General features: G+C 37.5%; 1 protein-coding gene across 1 annotated transcript in view; it reads left to right on the forward strand.

Annotated features, from left to right (window-relative positions):
• PIEZO2 (piezo type mechanosensitive ion channel component 2) overlaps positions 1-23,666 on the forward strand; it is a 504,324-nt gene that overhangs the window by 430,548 nt on the left and 50,110 nt on the right. The window contains exons 30-37 of the mRNA XM_071208436.1: positions 562-683; positions 1,735-1,806; positions 6,009-6,115; positions 7,408-7,506; positions 11,044-11,158; positions 14,809-14,868; positions 18,737-18,903; positions 20,154-20,320. Of these exons, the coding sequence (XP_071064537.1) occupies positions 562-683; positions 1,735-1,806; positions 6,009-6,115; positions 7,408-7,506; positions 11,044-11,158; positions 14,809-14,868; positions 18,737-18,903; positions 20,154-20,320 (909 nt within the window). The remainder of the gene's footprint in view (positions 1-561; positions 684-1,734; positions 1,807-6,008; positions 6,116-7,407; positions 7,507-11,043; positions 11,159-14,808; positions 14,869-18,736; positions 18,904-20,153; positions 20,321-23,666) is intronic.

Genomic DNA, 23,666 nt, shown 5'->3' on the forward strand with positions numbered 1-23,666 from the left:
CATGGTTCTTTTTCACAATCAAAGAGAAAAGTTTTGTAAAGGAATATAATGTAAATGCAATTTGATATAACTGTGGCTGCTATTGTTCCTAAATATCTAAATCAGGTTTAGAGGAATAACAAATTTGGACACACATCTAGAGCCTGTTCATAATTTCTTGTGAGGCATGTTACTGTAATCCACTTGACTAAATTTTTCCATTTGTTTAAAAATGAAAAACTCGGGAAAATATATGACTTATAACTCATAATATGCCATGTTCAGAATGAGTATGATACAAGGTATGAGTTGGCGTGAAGTATTGCAAATCAAACTCTGGAAGGATAATTATTATTAATCATTTATTAAGACTAGCACCTACATAGTATTAAATATGATGGTTATAGAAAAAAAAGCAAGGCAATTATTGTTGCTCATAAGCAGCCCTTTCACAATTCCCAAGTAATTGACCAGTGTGTCCCTGATTTTAGCCATATATGTAAGAACGTTAGTCCAAAGTATTGGCCTCGTGATCACTGTGGATAGTGTCCTTGGCTTGACTGATGCTATTTTCTCTCATAGGATGGATCGCATCAAGGCTAGGCAGCAGAAATACAAAAAGGGTAAAGAAAGGATGCTAAGCTTGACCCAGGAGTCAGGGGAATGCCAGGACATCCAAAAACTCTCTGAAGAGGATGATGAAAGTATGTCTAGACATTTCTTTGTATTTGAGTACTTTGACACTGAATAGAAACAAGATAGGGTTGTAAAACAATGGTTATCTTTATTCTGCCACTAGTATCAATGTATATATATATATTTGTTTTTTAACTCAACAAGCTTTCCCTTCCCATTATGAATGGAATAGGTTTATTTGTGTAATAAAATATACTTTAATGAATCAGCCCCTTTCATAGTATCTACTCTCTAGCAAGAGGGCTTTAACAAACAGAGTCGAGCTTCTGTTTCATAGACATCTGTTTCTGAAGGAAATGGGGCATGAATTTGCTTAATTTTTTCCTTTATGGAATATGTTACAGATACACACTCTACCATTGTCTTTTATTTCTATGCTAACAAAATGAAATACGTATGCATATTTTATGGGACATCTGAATGTTGGTAGTTAAAATATCACTCAAATATTGCCTGTTCCAATGAAACATAACATGCAATACCTTTTTAGCATATCAAATTATATGCTAATATTATATCTAGTTAGAGTTTTAAAGGTCTTCTTTGTATGTTTGCATGATGCTCTGTTTGTAAGGAGTGGAGAAATAATGCATGGTATTTTTTCAGCACATACATAGTATCTATTAATCACCATTAAATTTATATTTTCTAAGCATGCATTAAATGTATCACCAGCAAATTTCCTGGTTATTGGAATTAGTTACCACCAAATTGTGTTATAAAATTGGGGGTATGCCTCTCTTCTGATAATTCAATGGAAAATTGAATGCATGATGCATTTTTGACAATCCCTTCTTTTTTGTATGTCTTTATATGCCCTCAATTACTAAGAAGAATGTGAAACTTTGGCATAGTATTTTATAAAATGATTAGTATTTAGCTTGAGAAATTGACTGTTAATACGTGCATATCTCTCAGATCTCAGTATAGTTCCTTTTCCTGACCTCTGATGTACTTTTACAATTTATCTAGATTTGACGATTGAGTTGTTAAAACGTGGTTTTCAAAACTTGTTTTCTCACTTTGTAAGAATTAATATTTGGACATATTTTATTTTAGGAGAAGCAGACAAACAGAAAGCCAAGGGCAAAAAAAAGCAGTGGTGGCGGCCTTGGGTTGATCATGCTTCCAGTAGGTTTTCTCGATCCTCTTACAATTTCATCAATTTTAACCCTTATATCCTTGACCAGAATTCAGGCGTTCCCATGACTTGTGTGTCCCATGCATGGTTTGATCCTTGTGACTTGATAGGGGGTCTGAGTGTAGGAAAATTGCAATGACAATGATCCTCTGAACTCTGGGGACAAATTCTCCCCCAAAAATCCACTGATTACCGTGCTGGCTAAACTTGTCAGCTAAGAACACCTAAGCACAATTTATGGGCTCATAAAGGGGAAAAAAATTGGTTATTGTATTATGCAGTTCTGAGGTCAAGAGCTCCGCTGGAGTTTGCTTGTTTTATGGCAAAACAACATTATTACCAATGACCTTTGGCTCCTCCTTGGACTCTAATTAAGGATAATCATTATGTTCAAAAGCATTCATAACCCTCTTTGTAAGGCACTTGGCACTGATGCCCATGACCTCCCTTCCCCTCTTGCCTGGAGTTTGGATTTTATTTGCATTTAAGCTTTTTGGCAATTGATGAAATATAAAGATGGGGATAACTTAAGACACCTTTACTCTTTCACTTTGCCTCCTCCCCAATTTATAAAAGGCTCTAAAATTACACTCACTCTTCCAAAGCTGAGCATGTATAAAGTCTCTGAGCCATCCAATGTTCAATGCTTACCATTAAAAGCAAAAACCAGAAAAGCCTTTTTTGCAAAGCAGAGTTTGATAACCATATGGAAGGGTAGTTGCTTCTCTGTTTGGATCATAAAAATGAATGAGGAATTATGGAAATTGTTCTTCTTTGCCAAGGAAATATCATACCCTCTTGGTCAATGACATTATAATAGAATGACCCATCTCAATCTGATTCTCCTTAGATTTGTTAGAATATGAAATAATTATTCATCATTATGTGAACCCACTTGTGATGTCTGAATTTAGTCTTAAAACCATAGCTGATCTAAGTGGATAAGGAATATCCCCAAGGCCCGGTCCACACAATGCTGGACTGCTAATAAATATTTAAACCCACTAGAAAATAATGTCACACTTGTCCCCATGCCTTATTCTTTGGGTCATCTAGATCTAGTATTGGTCCCTCTCATACAACAAATATTTTTCTAAAGTCAGCAAGCTAATTTAATGAGGCCATATTTAAAATTTTCCCAGTGTATATGGATAAAATTCAACTTAATCCCAAATGTTGAATTTCAACATTATGACAAAACAAAGCCCATGTGTTGCAAAGAGTTTCATTTAATTTTCTGCCCAAGACAAAAAGCAAAGATTCAAGCTGAAATTCTATGTGACTACATTATTTATTGTCCATTGGCATGTTAGTCACGTCAACAATTTGAGACTATTTAGTGCTCTGAATCCCTACTTCTATCAAGTCACAAGTAAACTATGCCAATCCTTCTGTTTTGTAAGGGCCCTTTGCCAGTTTAGAGAGACCTATCCATTTCAACATTTTGTCATATTGAGTGTTTTGTTGTTCCACCTGAGGTAAATTCCCATCGCAATTATTGTGGTTGTCTTTCCTTTTCTCATCTAAACATTGTGTTTTAGAAGGAATTGGATATGGTCTTTGATAATCATCTTATAAGTTGGTAATAATTGAACAAACTTCTTATGAAGGTTATTGATTTTTTGATGTTCTGATTCATTTCACCCTCATTATATCAAGTTCTCGAAGACTGGTATTAAATAAACATGGCTGGTTACAGTACTGTACAGTGCAATAATGCAGGGATGTGTGTAACTCATAGTTTAGAATCATTAGATTCCAATTGTGGTGCTAAATTCTTTCTACAAAATGTGTTTCCTCTTACAAATTTGTGAGGAAAGAAGGGGAAAGAATTTGTGGTCTACTTTTTAAACTTATGATGAGTCCCTAAACTTCTCTTTAGCTCTGGGAAGCCATGATGAAAGCCCTTAATCTGACCTGCTGAGTTACTGGCTTTCAAATAGATATTTCTTAGAAATGTCTAAGAATACGTGAAGTTGGAATATCCGTGTGGAAATCCATTGACAATATAATAACATTGTCATGCTGTTAATATTACTGGTAAACATTGAAGATGTCAGCATGGGCTGTAGGTGACAAACCTCCCACTTCATGCCTATGTATACACATACAATTGCATTATTGCTGTTCAATTATACCTTCCATGTACCCCAGTGTCATCTGTCCCCATATCAATTCAGTTCTCCCTGAATCGACACCAAGCCTCTCTTTATTGTTAAACACCTAAAATCAAGGGCCAAGTTTCTGGGGATACAAGGTGCAGGATTGTAAGAGTTAATTTCACATGCAGTAGCTGGTAGTAGCACCAACATCCATAATATATATATGGACCTAGGGTGGAGGGGGATGTGTAACTAAAGGAAAAACTTACATGTGATAGCTTTTCTTGTCATTCTTACCAGATATCCCTAAAGAAAGTATGCATTTATTTTCCCAGTTTTATTTCAAGAATATTTAATAAGGGAATAAGTAACTTTTTTTTTAATTTTCCATCTTTAATCATAAGTGTTCATTTCCCTGGCTCACTTTCAAATTGGTGAAGTTTTTAATGATATAGTGAATTTTTTTGACTGAGATGAAAAGCATTTGGGCTTCCTGCATCCGTCTGATTAGAAGTTTTAGAAGGTATGATTGAATATGATTTAAGCTGTTGTTGATTTCAGAGCCTATAATGAGGGTAAAATGCTCATCTTATGATACTTTGTGTGTCTACCAAATGACCATGTGACGTAGAGTCTATCTGACTTTCCTGCAATCTCTCAGCTTACATGAAGGCATTACTTTAATGGTTTTTCTCACTGTCAAATGTAATGCTGTAACTTTGGTTTGTTCTTGCTTATTCTTACCTCATGCTGTATTGCATTTATTCCCATACTCTGGGCCTGGTTCTTTCTTCAAAATAAAAGTCACAAATGACAGTGCTTCTGTTCAAGGATATAAGGCCCAATTCATTCACTCTGCATCTTCATGAATGGAGGCTTCCGATTCTTCTGAGATCATGGGCAAAATCACTTTACTTTTGACCATGTTTAGTATTATGCAAGCAACTAATTTTAAGCAAGCCAAGGTTTTCCATTACCTGACAATGTACAAGTCCAAAAGGCAACACGAGACGTCATGTTCTATCATGCAAAGTTGCCCCAGCATTTGACAGCCTGAATGTAATCTGAAAATATTAATATGTTTTCCTGCAATGAGAAATGCAGACGCTGGGGCTCTTTTCTGATAAAACTATGATCAAACTGATGAAGATTTAATTCACAAATTTTTTCAGCTCGCTGCATAGTTCAGTTCTTTCTGCTCCAAACACTGAACACAGGCCATGCGATCTTGCAGGGAAAATATCAGACAAGACAAAAGCAATCCGTACTCTTTGTGCCCTGTGTCTTGTGGTCAGCATCATGTCCCCCAACTTTAAATGAGCGAGTGGGGTGTTCCCTGGCCACAGAATGCACAGTGCTAAGCTACATGGACCACGTCCACCTGCCCCATCTTTTCCAATGGCTACACGTAGTACTAGGCAGAGGGGCGGTTGGGCAATGGTGTTTTTGCTGTTGTATTGTGTGCGTGTGCATGTTTAAATGATACCTGCCCATTTCCTCCTCATGGCAATGTGTTATTTTTCAAAACTCTCTCAGACATACTGCCGTGCGTGCTATGTCCCTCGTGTTAGATGGGGAGAAGCCAGATCTGCACAGTATAAAGTGCAGTGGGGGGCCCATGGCCCAGCCCTGAACCGTGCTGATGGGCATGTTGAACTCACTGGGCCAGCTCAGACCATGGCAAACCTTCCACTTCACTTCAGTCTTGTCTGAAGGACCAAGCTGCTGAATTGGGAGGCCACGGTTTTCAGCTGCTTTCACCATCTTATAACCAATGCTGCAGTATTGATCTGATCCATCTGTGTCAAATTCACAGTGAAGAAGGAAGAGAATACCAGGTGAACCCTGTAGTGGCCCGTTCCCGTGTCTGGCAAACACAAGGCTTCATTCTCTGGGGACCAAATCACCCCAACATGGAGCAGTAGCCTCAAATGAGTGCCCTTCATCTCCTGTTTCTTCCTCTTACCAACACCTCTTGCTGTGGGCCTTGTATGGACAATTTGTATATCCTTAGGGGCCAGTTCATGAATAATATACCCAAATACCTCATAGCTCTTCCAAGAAATAAATAAATATTTTGTTTTGCTTAGTGGTCAGGAGCGGAGATTATTATTTGTTTGAAACGGATAGCGAAGAGGAGGAGGAGGAAGAACTAAAAAAGGAAGAGGAAGAGCCACCGAGAAGGTCAGCGTTCCAGGTAATGACGGGGTTGGGGAAATCAGAAGGGTCTTTCTTATCAACAGACCTCAACTGCAGGTCTAGGCTTCATCTCCTACATTCATCTGTGCTCTAGGCCCCAGAAGCTTATAATTTACATGGGAACCTGTCTACTTCTAATGAACCTGCAGTGCTGCTTGCTGTCAGCATTGTCATGTAAGAACAGGGTTTAGGTCAGGTCTTCATTCCCTTGCATCAAAACAATTTCTGATGCTGTAAACGAAAAATAAAGCTTCCTCGGGTGAGCTTTTTTTGGTTGTTGCAAGGAGGAGGTGAAGACTTCTTTTTTCTGGCCTTGCTTTGGGTTGCTTGAACGGATTTATCTTGCAATAGGTGAAATAGCTGATCATGAAAATGAAATACTTGCTTTACAATGAAACAAAATCGTCGTTTCAATGTTGCTTTGAATTTTGGGAATCAGCTTCATTGGTATTCGTAAAGAATTAAGAATTTATTTAATAATAAAAACATCTAGCACCACTCTGCCTCCGTCCCCCTCTCCCCCTAATCTCCCTCAGATTAACTGCCTCTCTTTTTCAGAACCTGCCATAACGTTCTCAGCTTTTTGGCTCAGCCTAAAACAACATCACCAGCGCTGGATAAGATGAGGCTTTGTCATTAGAGTTGCACATGGAATGGAAACTTAGTATATATTTCACTCATGAATGAGCCACACACTAGGACCATTATCTCTCATAAGCTCATATGTTAGACTACAAGACACATGGAGTAGCATCCAACAAGCTGCATGATGTGGGGACTGGGAATAATTTGCGCTCATGTTAAACCATTATCAGTTTGCTGGCCAGGCTTTCTCAAGCTGGCCGGTCACATCCACTGTTGATCCCCAGTGAGAATGAAGATCTAAATTATTCATGCTGACACCTCCTTACCAGCTCCATTGCTACCTGTGTGTGTTTCTTGATCAACGTGTCTGGGTGCATGTGTACGGCTGGCTGCCTTGTCAAAAATACTAATGACTTAGCCTGTTTGTTTTTATTCTAATGAGGTATGCATTCTAACCATCACTCTTCCCACAGCAAAGGAGAGCACGTGACCATCATCACCATTTTTTAATCGATGACATGCCCTGATTGGATTTTTTTTTTATTCCTAACTTGTGAGCAGAACACATTTTATTCTAGCTTCCATGATTGGCACATTTTAACCGAGTTAATGTGATTATAGAGATAAAATCATACTGACATCATATATGAAGTTTTTAGGTTTTTTTTTTTCTACTAATTACTCTTGCTTTGTCCTTCTTTGTAGAGAGCTATTGGGAAGTTTGCATCAGCCATTTTAGCCTTGCCAAAGTCTGTCATTAAACTTCCCAAAACTATTCTTCAGTATTTAATCAGAGCTGCAAAGGTATTTGATGTTTTACTGATGTGTAGCGTGTGACTTTCGCTCTGTAGAATTTTAGAGAAACGTGTCCCCATTGCCCTACATCTGCATTTTCCCTGTTCTATAGATAGTACAAGAAAAGAATTACGAGAATTTAAGATTGGGCAAAATTTTCCAAAAGTCATTCTTAGAAGCCAAATTTCTTATTATTTGACTCTTGTTTTTAAGTGGACATGTGAAACTATCGAAAAATAGAAAGAGAAAATGCAGATACATGTATACTTTCTGTCCTTTCCATACTTTCGCCTAAGTCACATTTTGTTTAAAAGGGTCACATCCAATTGCATGTATCAGTTTTAATGAATAAAAAATACAATAACTTTTCTCAGAAAGCTGGTAAATTTCTAGATAAATGAATCAAAGACTCATTTACCCCATCTCTCTTTCGACTTCCATTTAGTCTCCTTCCCAAATTGGGTTTCACCTTCCATGTACTCTGTGAATTCAGTAAAGCACCCTCTAGATTATTCTTGTGCCTTATATAGTCTGCTTAGTTCCTAAATTCCATATGACCAGTTATCATGCTTTGGAATAAATGGCTTAAAAATTATTTGTTGATTAATTTAGTGCACAAGAGAAATTATTCTGCTAGCTGGGCTATAGTCAACCCATTATTGAAAATCATAGTGAATAGTTATTCTTATGGTGTATAAAAAGCTTTTTCTCTTGAACTCTACCTGGGACAAGGCACTCAATTCTTGGGTCTTTAAGCTCCTCAAACAGATGGGTTGGATAATAGTGATCGAGCAGTACTTCTCAAATTTTACCTGCAGATCTTATTTAAATGCAGATTCTGATCCAGCACTTTTGGCATGGGGCCATTTCTCTCAAGCTCCCAGGTGAAGCGCAACTGCTGGACCACCTTGTGTAGCAAACAGTGTGGAAACACCTAGGTTCCTCCCATTATTAAAATACCAGGTTGCAGATTTTTATCCTACTCTTCACTGCTGCTGCTTCCCAAGAGTTCTTTTCTTTTTTTTCTTTTAAGATACCATGTGAGTCTCTCAATTCCTATTTAAGAATTTCTTTAAATGAAAGGTTACAAAGTAACTATTCCCCATTTCACTTTTTAAAAAAATCATCTCCTGATATACTGCACAATAAAGCTCCTGGATCACATTTGAATTGAAGGACGTATTATGACATTTAACCATTTTCAGTTAAGGATAGCCACTTAAATGAAATTCTCCCCTATTTAAAAAAAAAATGCATTTTTGAAAGGTAAATGTTCAGTAAAATGAATCCCATTTCTCCCCCAATCGATAGGATAAAATCACCTCTTGAGAACCCATACTAGGGGTGGTGGCAGTTTGGATCATCCCAAGGTCATTTATATACACTTCCCTGCATTTTTCTATTTATGGTTAGTCTGAGGGAGACCAATCAAGTCAGATAAAAGCTACAGCTACAAAGTAAGAATTGGAAAGTTTCAGTAAGAAACTTCAGATTCTAGACTCAATAAGAATCGGGAAGTTTCCTTCTCTTTCTTCTTTATCAAAGGCTAAACTGACCCTCCATCAAATGTTCCTGAAACTGTGTTTGTATTTCAAACATCAACATTAAGATAATTGACTTACAAATAAGGACTTGTCTTCTGGCTCCCCCCACCCCCCTCCATTCCCTCTTATTTACATGACCTAAATTCTCATCCCAATGAGAAAGGAATCATAGGCTTTATCATTCAGGTATCATAAGCGAAACCAGGGATTCCCCTTTTATACTTCACAGTTTTAATGGTACCTGCCCTTTGTACAAGACTTCAACAACTCCATCTTTAACATCCCCTTCCCTTGCTCCTTCTTTCTTTCCTCCTAGTTCCAGTTTTCTTCAGATTAAAAGAATTTCTTCTGCTTCAGCTTAGTCACAAACCCTAAATTACTTTTTATTTTCTACATTTGGAATTCTTGCATTATCTAAAAGCAATATGATAGCAACCTTTTCTTTTTATGGAAATGTCACCATACTTTGCTCTTAAGCCTGAAGATGTCTTAAATTTAATAGTGCATGTTCTTTTAAAAGAACTAATATTGTGCAAAAGCAAGTTTGCTTGGTACTAAACCAATCCTCAAAAATATTCTTAATAGAATTTCCAGTTAACATGATCACTAAACATTGACTATACATTCCTTTATTTAGTCCTTCTTCAACTCTAAGTTTGTCTCTCATTTTTAAAAATACCTTTTTCATATAAACCAAGATGATTTTTTTTTGTCTCCTGGATTTGTTATTTGGAAGTAATATGTTTGTATTAATTGCCCCTAAGGTGTAGATTTCTACCAGCAAAAAAAAAAAAAAATTCTTCCTTAGTAACCTATGCCCCTCACACTTCCGTATTGGACAAGTTGAATTCCTTTCCATTTGCTATTGCCATCATTATGCTGGTGATTTGCTTATGCTGTTTTTCAAAGAGTTCAGAAACCTGGGAATAAAATAGAATACAATAAGGCACCTGGGTTTGTACGAGCCCCCACAAAGAGTTCATGTAACATTATCATCCCAATGGAAAGGTCCCACAAAGAGTTCATGCAGCATTTTCATCCCAATGGAAAGGCCAGCTTCCCTGAGACCAGGTGTGTCTGCGGTGCATGAGCGCATGCTTGCTTGGCTTTGTGGGTAGAGATGGCTGACTCTGTGTACCAAGGTTTTCCTACGCGCCTCTGCATGATTTAGGAGACTGCGGGTGGGCAGGCTGTTCCAAATTGCTCCATCATGGTCGCTCATTATAATAGGATATTAACTGCAATGACTTTCAGCTCTTGAGTGAAAATGACAAAAGGCCACCGAGAACACCACAGCTTTCCTTCTGCACCATCCTGAAATAACTCCTTAACCCTTTCAGTCGTCACCAATGCTCACTTTCTCGATTTGTTGGAAGAAACCATAAAAATATGACCTGATTTTTTTTCCTCTCAAGTTAGTAATCCATCTAGAAGCCCTTTCTCTAGTTGCTGATGATATCAGCTGTTAGTCGAGGGGAGAGGATCAAATGGGCAAAACCATTTCCCAAAGACAACAAGACTATTAGAGATATTTTGTTTTTTGACTCCAAGTTTCTTGGGAATGAGATAAAAATTACTTTAATAGTACTTTGTGAGACTTCTGGCTTATTCTTACTGTTCGTGATGCAAAAGAATCTGTCACTAAGTATCACAGGCAGTGAGAGTTCAGCAGCTGAGGTCACATCAACATTAAGTAGGCGGCAGGGGGCATTTGGGAGGAATGGTTGTTTGACTATACCCAGAGTTTATCTCCTAATTATCTATGGTACAAAGTGAGGTATATTCCTACCACATCTTGTTTTCACATTTTATTTCCTGATAATGAGAATAACCGAGGTCAGCACAACATGACAAGGTGGGAGAGGGCTGTTTGTATCGGGAGGATGAGAAAAATCTCCCAAAGTTAGGAAGTTTACACTTGTACATTTTCAAGTGTAGGTCCCTCTTCTTGTCAGTGCGAATTATTACAGAGTCAGAAAATAATTGAACTCACTCTCTTCAGTTTGTTTATCAAGCCTGGATTACTGATCCGAAAACAGCTCTCCGACAGAGACGTAAAGAGAAAAAAAAGTCTACAAGAGAAGAACAGAAACGAAGGAGAAAAGGATCCGGGGAAGGTGAGTGTTGCTCAGGTGTATAGTATTTGATAGCCAGTGCTTCCTGCCTCTGTGGTCCTAAATCCAAAGGGAGAATTGGAGAGGACAGGAGCTTGGTGGGGGTAAATTTCTTAAATTCTAAAGAGCAAAAAAATGTTGCTTGCCCTCATTGCTCATATCTGACACTTGAAATGCAATAAAACATGAATGGAAGCAGAGATGTATATTATAGAATGGGAAGCAAAGAAAGGGGGAAAATAAACCCAAAGAGAGTATAAAGAAGAAAATTAATTTTTAAGTGGAAATTAAGTAATAGAAAAGAGATAAAAGACAAGATCTGATCTTAAATTAAAAGCTGTTCTTTGGCAAATCCAATAAGAAAAACAAACCTTTGACAATTTTGAGGAAAAAAGGGGAAAGTGCAATTAAACAAAAATCAGGAACAAAAAAATTGGAGCATAACTACAATACAGATGAAATTTACGTAAGAATTTATAAATTGTAAGAGATTGCCATATTCAACATTATACCAACACATTTGAAAACAATATGAACACTTTCTAAGAGAAAAGAAAATTCCAAACTACAAACAAACAAAAAAAAAAAAAACACACCAAAAACAAAGTTAAAATGTAAGTGAAAATCAGGAAAAATATTTTCATCCTATGTATCAGGGTAAAGAATAGTATTCTGGATAAAGAACTCCAAAAAATAAGACAAAGAAATAGTCAAGCCAATGGGTGAAAGGCTATGAAAAGGCAGTTCAGAGACCAGAAAATAGAAATGGCCAACAAGGACTCAGCCTCACAAGTAAAATGGGAAACAAATATTAAATGTTTTGACATTCCGTTTATGTTCGCCTGTCAGAGTAGCAAAATTCTACATAGTTGATAACATCAAATGGTTGGGAGCTCATGGGAACATGAGTGCTCTATGGATGGCATTGTGAAATAGCAAACCCACTTTGGGGTGGGTATGTCAATATCTATTGAAAATTCAAACGAACGTATCCTACAACGGATCAATTCTACTTCTAGGGGTGATTTAGCCTGAAGCAATATTTGCACATGTGCACAAGGGCACATGACTTGGAATATTCATCAGATGTTCGTTGTTAATAACAAAACAATGGAAGCATCCTAAATGCCCATATAAAGAGCATAAGTCAAATGAATTATATTATGAGCATATGCTGGAATGCTGTCTATTTTGTTGAATATTAAATGGCTCTTCCTTTATCTACTGAACTTAAACCTACTTTTGTAAATATTAAGCTCCCCTTTTTTTTAAGTATGTTTCTGGATGTGTTCTGATCCACCATACTATTGTCTAGATCTGGGCCAATATTATTATTTTTAATTTTTATTGTGGTAACATATAAACAACATAGCATTTCCCATTGTAATGACTTTCAAGTATCCAATTCAGTAATGTTAATTACTTTCATAATGTGCCATATACTTTTGAGTCCATTAGCTGTAGAGTTAGTTTTTGGGTTTTTTTTTTTTTTTTGGTTTTGGTTTGTTGTTGTTGTTGTTGTTTTTAGGAAGAAACAGAGATTGAACCTGGGACCTTTAATGGGAAGCAGGGGTTCAACCATTAGCTACACCCGCTCCCCTAGTTTTTTTTTTCCTTATCTCTTTTATTTTAAAGATACATAGATCACAAAAAAAAAATGTTACATTAAAAAATATAAGAGGTTCCCTTATCCCCCACACGCCTAGTTAGTTTTAATATTTGGTAAAGTAAATTTCCCTCACTACCTTTCTCTTTTTTTTTTTCTTAAAATTGACTTTGTTATTCTCAGACATTTCTTCTTCCAAATTATGTAACCAGTTCTAAAATAGGTCCATTCATCATTTTGAAAACATCTCACCTGTTGGTATCATGAAGATTATTCATGTTGCATCATTGTATACCAACAAATCAAAGACAGTGTCAACAACAATTTAAAGATATTGGGACTAGAAATACATTTCTATTCATTCCTTTAACAAATCTTTATCCAGGCCCTTCTTGGTCAAGGTTCTGTCTCTTCTAGATATTTTTACTGACAAAGAAAGCATATCAATTGGTCCTCACAAAGCTCCAGGTGCTATTCTAAATTCTTTCTGTGTGTTAACTCATTTCATCTTACAACAATTCCCAGAAGAGGAAATGCAGTCCCAGAGAGTTAAGCAGCTAAGATCACATCACCATTAAGTAAGTTACAGATCTGGAGTTCACCCAGGCACTTTCTTCTTACACAGCACAGAAGGCAAGCATAGAAAACAATTTTCTATGGGGAGCAACTGTAGCACAGTGGTTGAGCATCTGCTTCCCATGTACAAGGTCCTGGGTTCAATTCCTGGTTCCTCCTGAAAAAAAAAAAAAAAAAAAAAAAAAACAGAACGAAAACAATCTTCCAAATAGCGAAGAAAATGCAAAGTTCCATAAAAAAAAATCAGTGTAGATAAAATACTCTTACTTGCAGCCAAGAGTATTAAGGAATGCTTTGTGTCAAATAGCAGTCTGTTTGAAAAGAGCCTCACCTTATAGCAAAAAAAAGCAAGAGGCATATAGCTATGAAAGGGTGATGGAATGTTTTATACTTTGTATCAACATCAGTATCTTAGTAGCCATGTTACAGTTGGGGGAAAACTAAGAAAAGGATAGTTTGTATTCTTTCTCACAGCACAAAATAAAGTGTTTAATTAAAAACTTTAAAAAATAAAATAAAAGGTAGGCCAGTTTAGCTGATGAATACATGTGAAACAGTAATAGCAAATAAGGATAGTAAAAATAAGTTTCAAAAGATGAGGTCATGAGTGGTCTTTGGCAGGGTTACCTATAAAATACAAGACATCCATTTAAATTAGACTTTTCAGATAACAAATAATTTTTAGCTCAAGGACAACTTGGACATATTGCATGGGACATAGTTATACTAAAATATTATTTGGACCTGTTGCATGGACATATTATTTGGACACATTGCATACTTACACTGAAATAATGAAATTTAATTGGGTGTCCTGTGGTTTTATTTGCTAAATCTGGCAACCTCAGTCTTAAAAAAGAAGACAAGAAATAAAATGGGATCCTATGATATTGTTTTGGTATGTGACAAACTAAAATTTATAATATTCTCCAAAGGTACTCAAAGTTGAAATTTCATATTATGTATCAGGGGTCGGCAAACTTTTTCCATAACAGGCCAGAGAGTAAATATTTTAAGCTTTGCAGGAATGAGGCCTCTGTTGCAGCTACTCAATGCTATTATTGTAGGGTGAATGCAGGCCCGGAAATATGTAAGCAAATGTGCATGGCTGTGTTTCAATAAAACTTTATTTATAGATGTTATAATTTGCATTTCATTTTATTTTAATATGCATGAAATATTATTCTTCTTTAAATTTTTTCCCACTACTTAAAATGTAAAAGCTATTCTGAGCCCATAGGCTCTCTAAAAACAGATTTGGCCTACAGGCTATAGTTTCCCAACCCCTGGTACATGGAAGAAAGGAGAATCTAAAAGCTATGGAGTCTTAACACTTTTCCCAGGAACTCTTAAAATAGTCACAATGTCTTGGATTTAATTATAAAATTCCTTTTAATCCAAAAGATAAATTTTGGCATTTCATTTCACTTCGAAGAAAATTAACTTGTCTTTATTGAATACAACTTGGCAGGTCCAGTGGAATGGGAAGAACGAGAGGATGAACCAATCAAAAAGAAATCTGATGGACCAGGTAAAAAGAAATAGGGACGCAATATAAGCTGCTGGAAATTCAAAATTTACACTTTCTTGGATGGTAAAAAATGGAAGGTTTTCTGAAAAAAGAACTAATCAAATACTGTTTCTGGAACATGACCAATTAATGGGTTCCCTGGGAATCTCATCTCCACTGAAATTGCAGGGACTCCTAAAAGTAGAGCTAACCTTTCCATTGTTGGAGTAAATGTTAGATGCGAGTTGGTATGTGAATTACCCTATCCAAGCTCTGATGAAAGCGAATTTTAGGAAGCAATTTCAAAACTTCCCATGATAATCATCAGAACAGAGGCACAAAAAAAGTATTGGCAATTTATTTTGAAGAACATAAGAGTTGAGAAGTAGGCAGAATTGGGAAAATGAGAGGTACTCCAGAGGCTCGGGCCAACCCGCTCCAGTGAGTTTGTGACTTGCCAGGATTCCATAGCTGCTACTTTACAGAGCCAGGGACAGAAACCCTGTCTTCAGACTCCCAACCCAGGTCACAATGCCATTTGGGTGTCACATAGTATGTGATTGAGGGGAAGATTTCTCCATACCCAAAAAAGGAGAAACAAAAGGTAAAAACAAAAGCCTTCAAATCAGATGAGATCAGGTGTCCCTCTAGTTTCTTCTCCTTCGCAGCATTGGATCCCCTTTGCATATTACTTATGAGTGGGCAAAACCGTGAGGCTTTTTCACACTGTCCACAGTTATTTCCAAGGCTGTTATCTGCTGACACAAAATGAAACTTCCAAAAGCTATTTAAGCCCTCTGCTGACCCATCACTGAAAAAGGCCTACTGTTTACAAATTGTGTGACTCACATATATGTGGGAGTCTATATTCCATATTTGCTACAAAACTTGGTACAGTAATAGCAGCCAACAGTTCAGATTGCACACGCCAGCCAGTGGTCCAAGATCTTTGGACACATTCACTTGTTAAACCCCCTCAAAACCCTCTTTGCCATTTCATGGAAAAGGAAACTGGCAGAAAGAAATGAACTAGCTTTTCCAAGTCTATACATTTGCTCACAGGGTAGAGTTGGGCTTTGGCTCCAAAGAGCTTGAATCCAGAGTCTGTGCTCTTAACCACTGTGTTCTACTGTCTCCTTGTTAAAAAAAAAAAAAAAAATTCTAATTTCGCAGGGTTAGTTGGTGATCTCCCAAGTTAATAAAGTGAATGTCATTCATTTCTCCAACACAGCAAATTTAGTTTTCCATCCAGGACCACTATAAGCAAAATGTGAAATAGTTATGTTTATCTTTGCCACCTTCTAAGAAAACAATTGTGAATGTGAGAAAATTTTAAAAACTGTCAAAAAAATAAGTTGCTGCTGCTGAAATGTATTAATGGATGTGACCCTAAGACCTATGTAGCCTTCTGAGGTCAAGCTTCCTTTCCAAGCTTACAAAAATGGTTCAAGGTTCAAACCAAATGCTTGTGGGAAACACCTACCTTGCTCAATATCAAAACAGAAAACAGAGGGTGGGTTGGAGAGAGAAATTTAGATGTTCATGGTCATCTCTGGTTCAGAATTGCTCTTCTGTTGACTTTTGTGGTACCTCACTTGATTCAACTTCATGAAGCACCTTCTCTTCTGTACTTCTTTGCTTGGTGAAGGATACTCTTGTAAGACTGTTAGGCATGACACCGTTGTACAGAGCTCTTGGGGAATTCTTACAGCATCTGCAGGATACAAGTAGAAACAGAATGGCAGCCATCACTATTCCTAGGATAGAAATCCTCACCCCTCACAGGGGATTCTCACCAGCTCACTCCTTAAAGCCCTAGCTGACACCCAAGCAGCTTGGTGCCTTTCTCACTAGAAGCTTCTCACTAGACTACTCTCTGTCTCCTTTTCCAAATTACCAACTTTCTTCCCCAGGTGCAAGGGGGCAACTCCAAAATTCCTGTTACTTTATTAGATTAAACTGTTTAACTCTTTTTTATACATATCTTTCCCATCTCGACTTTGTTCAATTCACACATCAACTGTCCCTTGGACAGTTTTCTTTTTAAAAAGAACAAACTTGCACCTGAAAGAAATTCTGCCTTTCTCCTAGGCTAGTTGGTTCAGAAATAAACTTTTTTCCCATTATAAATTCAAACTCTCATTCATTATTTTAGACAGAATCAGTAGAAAGCAAGGGCAAGTCATTGCAATTGCCATATTTGATTATGCTAGATTAAGGGTCAGCAAACTCTATAGGTCATGGGCCAAATTTGCTTGCCACCTGTTTTTATAGGACCTGTTTGCTAAGGATGATTTTTGTGTTTTTAAATGGTTGGGAAAAAATCTAAAGAGAATATTATGTCATGAAATATGAAAATGATGAAATTCACATTTCAGTGTCCATAACTAAAGTTCATTGAAAACTCAGCTATGCTCATTAACAGACAATTTATTCATGGTCTGTGTTTGCTTTCAAACTACAAAAGCAGAGTTGAATAGAGAGTAGTTGAATTGTTTGCCTGAAAAACTGAGAATATTTACTACTGAACCCAGAACAGAAAAAGGTTTTTGACCCCTGTACAAGATTGTAAAGCCTTATTCTAAGAAATGACCCCCCTCTTTTTTTGTATGTTATATAATGATTTTAAACTACAATAATTCCAAACTGTAGTCATTAGTCATAAATTTATTAAGATTTTGCTATGACCCTCTTTTAATTTTGTTGGGGGAGGGTCAGGGATGCACGTTATTTCCTTGGTGGTGGTATTAGTGGCTGTCGTGCTTTTCTTAAATGAAGTGAAAGGCCATTCTGATTGCATTGTCATGTTCATTAAGTATCCCTTTAATGCAGTCAATGTGGAAATATTGATTAATCCTAAAATTTTAAAATGCCAAATAAAAATGTTACACACTGATGGAATGTGACGGTATGCCCTGAAAAGGTTCATTGTATACCAGTTGAGAAACCATGAGTATGAATGAGTAGGACAGATAACAAATGTGGTGGTGTCTTCCCACTCTTATTTTAGTTCTGACCTAGCAGAAGTGAGGTCACAGCTGTGGAGCCTCCTCGAGTCTTTGGCAGTGGTCAAGGAGCTTGTGTTCTAATCCTCTGAGGGTCCTGGGGAGGTGTGTGTGCTGCACTGTGACAACATGATGAGAGTAATGGGAATCTCAGCAGAGTTTAGCACTTGACAGCTTTCCCACGCTTCCCGGGTCATGGCCATAGCCAAAGAGGAGGTCCAGAATCAGACGCTTCCAAATCAGCCAGAATTTCAGGGCTTTCTCTTGATTAGGATCAGATTGATCCTATGTGTGGAATTTTGGTGTTTGCACAGCTTAATATAATATGAAAAGTATGATGAGAATCCAGGGGTATATATAGACATGCTCTAAATTACAAGTAACATGTGTATTGGGTGCTTTACAAAGTACATTTCAAGATGACTTAACTGAAATGCAAATGCAGTGGGAAACGTCAAAGTCTTACTGACTGAACAGAAGTGTTTGCAACAGCAACTGTCACCTAAGGAAAGCAGAAACCCTATACAAAAGGCATTAAAAGACCCAGTTAGCTATGTTAATGGTGAAAATACCTTCAAATGCAGTTTCCTCTTGTAGTCAAACCTATCATCTCTATATGGAATTACTTTGATATTTTGACCAAATGTTGATATTGTACTCTAGCTTGGGCTCAATGCTGCCACTGAGATGTAGAAGGAGCCAAAGCTGGCTGCCTGGACCCTAGGGCTCCTCTTGGCCATCACTGAGACAGAGACCCTCACAGCTGAGGTTGGGTGGCATCAGAGCCAGATCTGACTTTGGTCAAATGTCACTGGGCGAGACAAGAGCAAAACTGTCGATGTGCTTTTGTTCCTTTGGAGTCTCACTGATTTTCTTCCTCCCAGATAATATCATCAAGAGGATATTTAATATTTTGAAATTTACCTGGGTCCTGTTTCTGGCAACAGTGGATAGTTTCACAACTTGGCTTAATTCCATTTCAAGGGAGCATATTGATATATCTACAGTTCTGAGAATTGAAAGATGCATGCTGACCAGAGAAATTAAAAAGGTAACATGATTGATATATTTTTGTTGTTTCATCCCCCATTTTAAAGATTGTAAAAGTCAATATCCAGAACCCCAAGTAGAATAAGACAGAATCTGTTCTTTCCAGGCGGTCTTTGCAACGCCGCCTTGCTTTTCAGTAGATTTAAATTTTTTCCACGCTCAGAATTGAAATAACCAACCCCTATGCATGCATACATCCACACATTCCTGAGAGAATGACTAGTTTATTGCAGGTGTAGACTCTTTAGTATCCTAAAAATGATTATGTTATTTGGTCTCAGAAGTTTGGTGAGAAATTTTTCATGGGAAAAATTAAGTGTCTTAGTTTGCCACAGGGTTGTCAATGCAAAGTACCAGAAATGGGTGGCTTTTATAATGGGAATTTCGTTTTGGGTAAAAACTTAAAGTTTCAAGGCCATGAAATGTCCAAATCAAAGCATCAGCAGAGATGCTTTCTCAAGGTCCTGCCATGTGTTGAAGTAAGATGGCGGCCAGTCTCTGCCAAGGTCCCTGCCTTCCCCTCCAGAATCTACCATCTCCCAGGGCTCAACTGTAAGCAAGCAGACATAGGGCTTATCTCTTTCTGGTCCTCCTCTCAGTCTCTCAGAGCTTCTCTGCCCTTTTGGGAGCTGTAGTTGAACCTGGAGTCCTTGCTCCAGGATCATATATGACAACTTCTTTCTGTGCATGTCTCTCTGTGTCTCTGTTTATATCAGACCCAGCAAGAGGGTTGAGATTCAACCTGAGTCATGCCTCACTGACACAGTCCAATCCAAAGCAATCTAACGACGTGCTCTAAAGTAGATCGAATGCAAAGGGAACCACATCCACAGAAATATATTAAAGAACATCATCTTTTTTCTGGAATTCACAAAATTCAAACTGTCACATTAGGTTATATGCAGAGAAACAAATGTAGTCATATATGGATTATATATTATATTTAAAAATAATAGTGCATCTTTGGAGAAGTTATTAGAATTCAGTAAAAATGTTTACATATAGGAAAGAATTTCTCTTCTAGAATTGCCTTGCTCCCATAGGCACCATTAATTAAATGAGTTGACCTCCATCCCTAATTTGACTGGCTTTGTTTGGATCTTCCTTCAAGGTAGGCATGGTGGCTGAGAGTTGAATGTAGTGAGGATGAAACCTGCAAAGCAGCAGGTGGTGGTGGGTGCACTGCAAAGTAGCAGGTGGTGGTGGGTGCACGTGCTTCCCTAAGAACCTGGCAATTTCCCTTCTCCTCAGGGCAACGTCCCCACGCGGGAGAGCATCCACATGTACTATCAGAACCACATCATGAAGCTTTCCAGGGAGTCGGGGCTGGACACAATTGACGAGCACCCCAAGGCCATCTCAGGCTCACAGACGGCCTACAGGATGGACAGCTTAGAGTCCCATGACAGTATCTCCAGGTATTTCCTTTTTTCTAAACAGTGGACTTGCTTTTTACAAAGAGGGGGGCATCTTCCAAAGGAGAAATGAATGCATGAGGTGAAAGTTACTTGAAAGCTGACACAGGTCCCCTCCCTCTTCAGGCTGTTTCTGTGTGTACAGCAAGGTCAGAGGAGCCTTGCCCTTCTCTAGACTGACCCAGAAAAAGCAGATATCAATAATAAGCAGCAATGCCCGTGTCCAAGCTGGAGGCAAATAAGAGCCACCCTTCCTTGTCACGGAATGACGTTACATAAGGGTTGCGTCTTTAGTGCCTTTTAAAAATAGCTGTTCCAAATGAAAGTATCTTCTACCATCCCTCTCCATCCTTGATCTTTTCCTTTCAAAACTGCCTCTTTAAGGGGCATCATACACATCTGAGAAGCAATTGTGTCAGCTTTCGTTTCCTTTGAGTTTTATGTTTTAAACCAGGAAGGATGCATGGCCCAACGATGAACGTGGATTGAGCGTTCAACACAGGTCAACCTCAACCCCTAGACAGGTGCTTCTTCCCTTTATCCTTTCAAGATGCTGGGGGCGTACACTGTTGTCATCTCTTCTTTCCAGAAGACAAGGTTCAGTTCAACTCTTAACCCCTCTGGCAGGCCCCTCCTCATTGCCTCCCTTGCACTCCAGGCAGACTTTGAGAACTGACATTACTGCCTCTCCCAGAAAAACCTCCTCTCCAACTTCCCATCACAGTGTTGTGGACAGCTGCTGTTCAGGTGCACAGAGCTAGCTTTTGAAGCAGAAGGCCCTGTCTGAGGAGGAACAGGAGGTTAGCTGGACCAGATGAATTACGCAGAGTACCCATCTTCATAGTAAAGAATGGTAGCACCAAGGACGTTCACACAGTTTCTATTTTCATTAAACTTGCTCAAAAGCACCCATTACATGCCAGGCCCTGGGTTCAATTCTGGGATAGGTACAAAAAGATAATCCCCCAAGAGCAGTCCTAGAAGTGGTCTGAGCCTTGGAAGAATCTCTGGGATTCTCAGATGGTTGAGAAGAGGCGAGCAGAGAGTGAGCATGTTGGGATTACTGGTCTATCAGCCCCCACTTTATTGGGTGGTCACGCTTCACAGGCTGAGCCAGAACTGCTGGCCTTACAAGCCTTTGCCCTGCAAATACTGGCTGTATTACGAGACAAAACAGGGGAGGGAACTGAGCCCCATATATTGACAGCAAACCCAAAATAGATAAATGGACATTGAATCTGCCACCTGAACAGGAAGGATGGGTTAAAAAAAAAGTTATGCCTTGAAGTGCCTTATTTAACTGTTGTTGAATTGCTATGTTTGAGCTTCTCTGTGCTTCTTCTTTTGCTCCCCAATAATTATCTATTTATTCATATCAATATTTATTGGCATGGAAAGATATCCACTGCATATATGTTTAAGTAAAACTCAACTTCTAACATAGTATGTAAGCTGATACCTCATTTTTATTTAAAAACATGCATTTATGCATATATGGATTTAAATGTACTATTCATGTATAAGACTTAATAGATATGTCCCCTCCCATGCCTCCTGAAAAAATAAGTAATAGTTCTTTTAAAGTTCTTTGAGGGATATTAAAAGAGAAATTTCCTTTTATTTTGGGAACAACCTTTGCTTATTTTTAAATTCCAAAAAATATATGTATATTTCAGCTGTTACATATTTTTGTGAGCAGAATATTTAGGACAGAAACCCTTAAGCGTTTTAAACATTTATTTCTTAACTGACATTCTGTTTACAATGTTTTCCTTTCCTGGAATAAAATAATGGGTTATTAGAACATGTGTCACAGTTAATAATACTTCCATTCTCCTTCTACTCAGGCATGCACATATTTCTCATTTATTCATTTCTGAAACCATTAATAATATTAAAAGGTACAAAGTGAAATCTAATATTATTTCCTTCAAATATTATTTGAAAATATTAAAAGTGCCTCATTATGGGTCTTCCAAAAAGCATCCTACAATCAATAATTTCAAAACAGAAGCTTGTCTTTTCCTTTGACAGACTTCATTGGGACAATAGTTATTAGGTTTTCTTTTTATAAGTTTTTTGTTTTGTTTTGTTTTGTTTTGTTTTACAAAGCATCATAACCTTCCTCTTTGGAAGCTGCCAGCCTTCTTCAAATTGTTCTTGTTGCAACAGTTCTCTCTGTAAGCCATATATTTAAACAATTGTGTTTTCACTCATTCATTATAAGATACTGAAAACCCATTTTTAGCCCCATTCTTCACAGGATCAATCTTACTCCAATGTAGTTTATTGCTTTAATAAAAAGTGGAGACTGCTTGAGCTTGTGTACAAAAGCATGTAGGTGTAGTGGGCAAGGTGATGGTAGGGGGTCAAGATTTGCTGACTACTGCTGCTCTCTAGTTAAGGGGTAAAATAAGGTAAAAATTGGAAAATTTTAAAAATTCCTAAATCTACCCACTTTATAACCTCATCATGACCAAACAACCTTTTATTTTTTCCTTTTTTTTTTAAGGGTAGGGGAATAGTAAGCTTTGAGAAATGCTGAAATCATCAGGATTTACATTTTCCAAAATGTGTTTCTTTTATTGACTTGTTCATTTTTGGCCTCACATTGACAAAAGTCCCATTACACTAAGGTTTGGATAATGCTACTCTGGAGAGATTGAATATGGACTGATTCAGATCCAAACTATGTTTTAATTTTTCTGAATTCCAAAATAAAAGGCTTCTTATAGCTCTCTGATTAACTTAACTAAAACTCATGTTCACATTCAACTGGAATTATTTCCTTCCACATAGGGAGAACTAAAATTATATACATGGATGGCTTAGCTTCTGATCATTGTAGGTTTGCATATTTGTCCACATGATGTGGTATATAATCTATTTTCGAATGGTGTTTTATTTTTTATTTTTGTTTGAACCTCCCTTCTTGCCTTGTTTCATAATACAGAGGGTTTGGGTTTTTTGGGTGTTTTTTTTTTTGTTTTTTGTTTTTGGCTTTTGTATTGTTTTTTAACCTGGATCTCCAAGCTTGACAAGTAAAAAGGGTAATGGATAGAAGTCTTTCTTTGTTAATTTGCAGTTGACCCTATCATGGTTGGTAACATGCTTTTCACAAACCTCTTCTAAAATTCCATAAAGCTATATGCTATATTCCAAAGATGAAAACTGCACATAATTACAAAGTGTTTTCATACAATTCCAAGGGTTTTATAGGTTTCCTGAATATCATATGTGAGCCTGACTTGAGAATATTTGCTACACTGAATCAAATGAATCAAAGAGACTATTAGAAAGTGAATTTAAAATTTGCCATAAAATAAACATATATGATTCTTATGACAAT

This window comes from Dasypus novemcinctus, chromosome 16 (genome assembly GCF_030445035.2).
Source record: "Dasypus novemcinctus isolate mDasNov1 chromosome 16, mDasNov1.1.hap2, whole genome shotgun sequence".
Classification (NCBI taxonomy): Eukaryota; Metazoa; Chordata; class Mammalia; order Cingulata; family Dasypodidae; genus Dasypus; species Dasypus novemcinctus.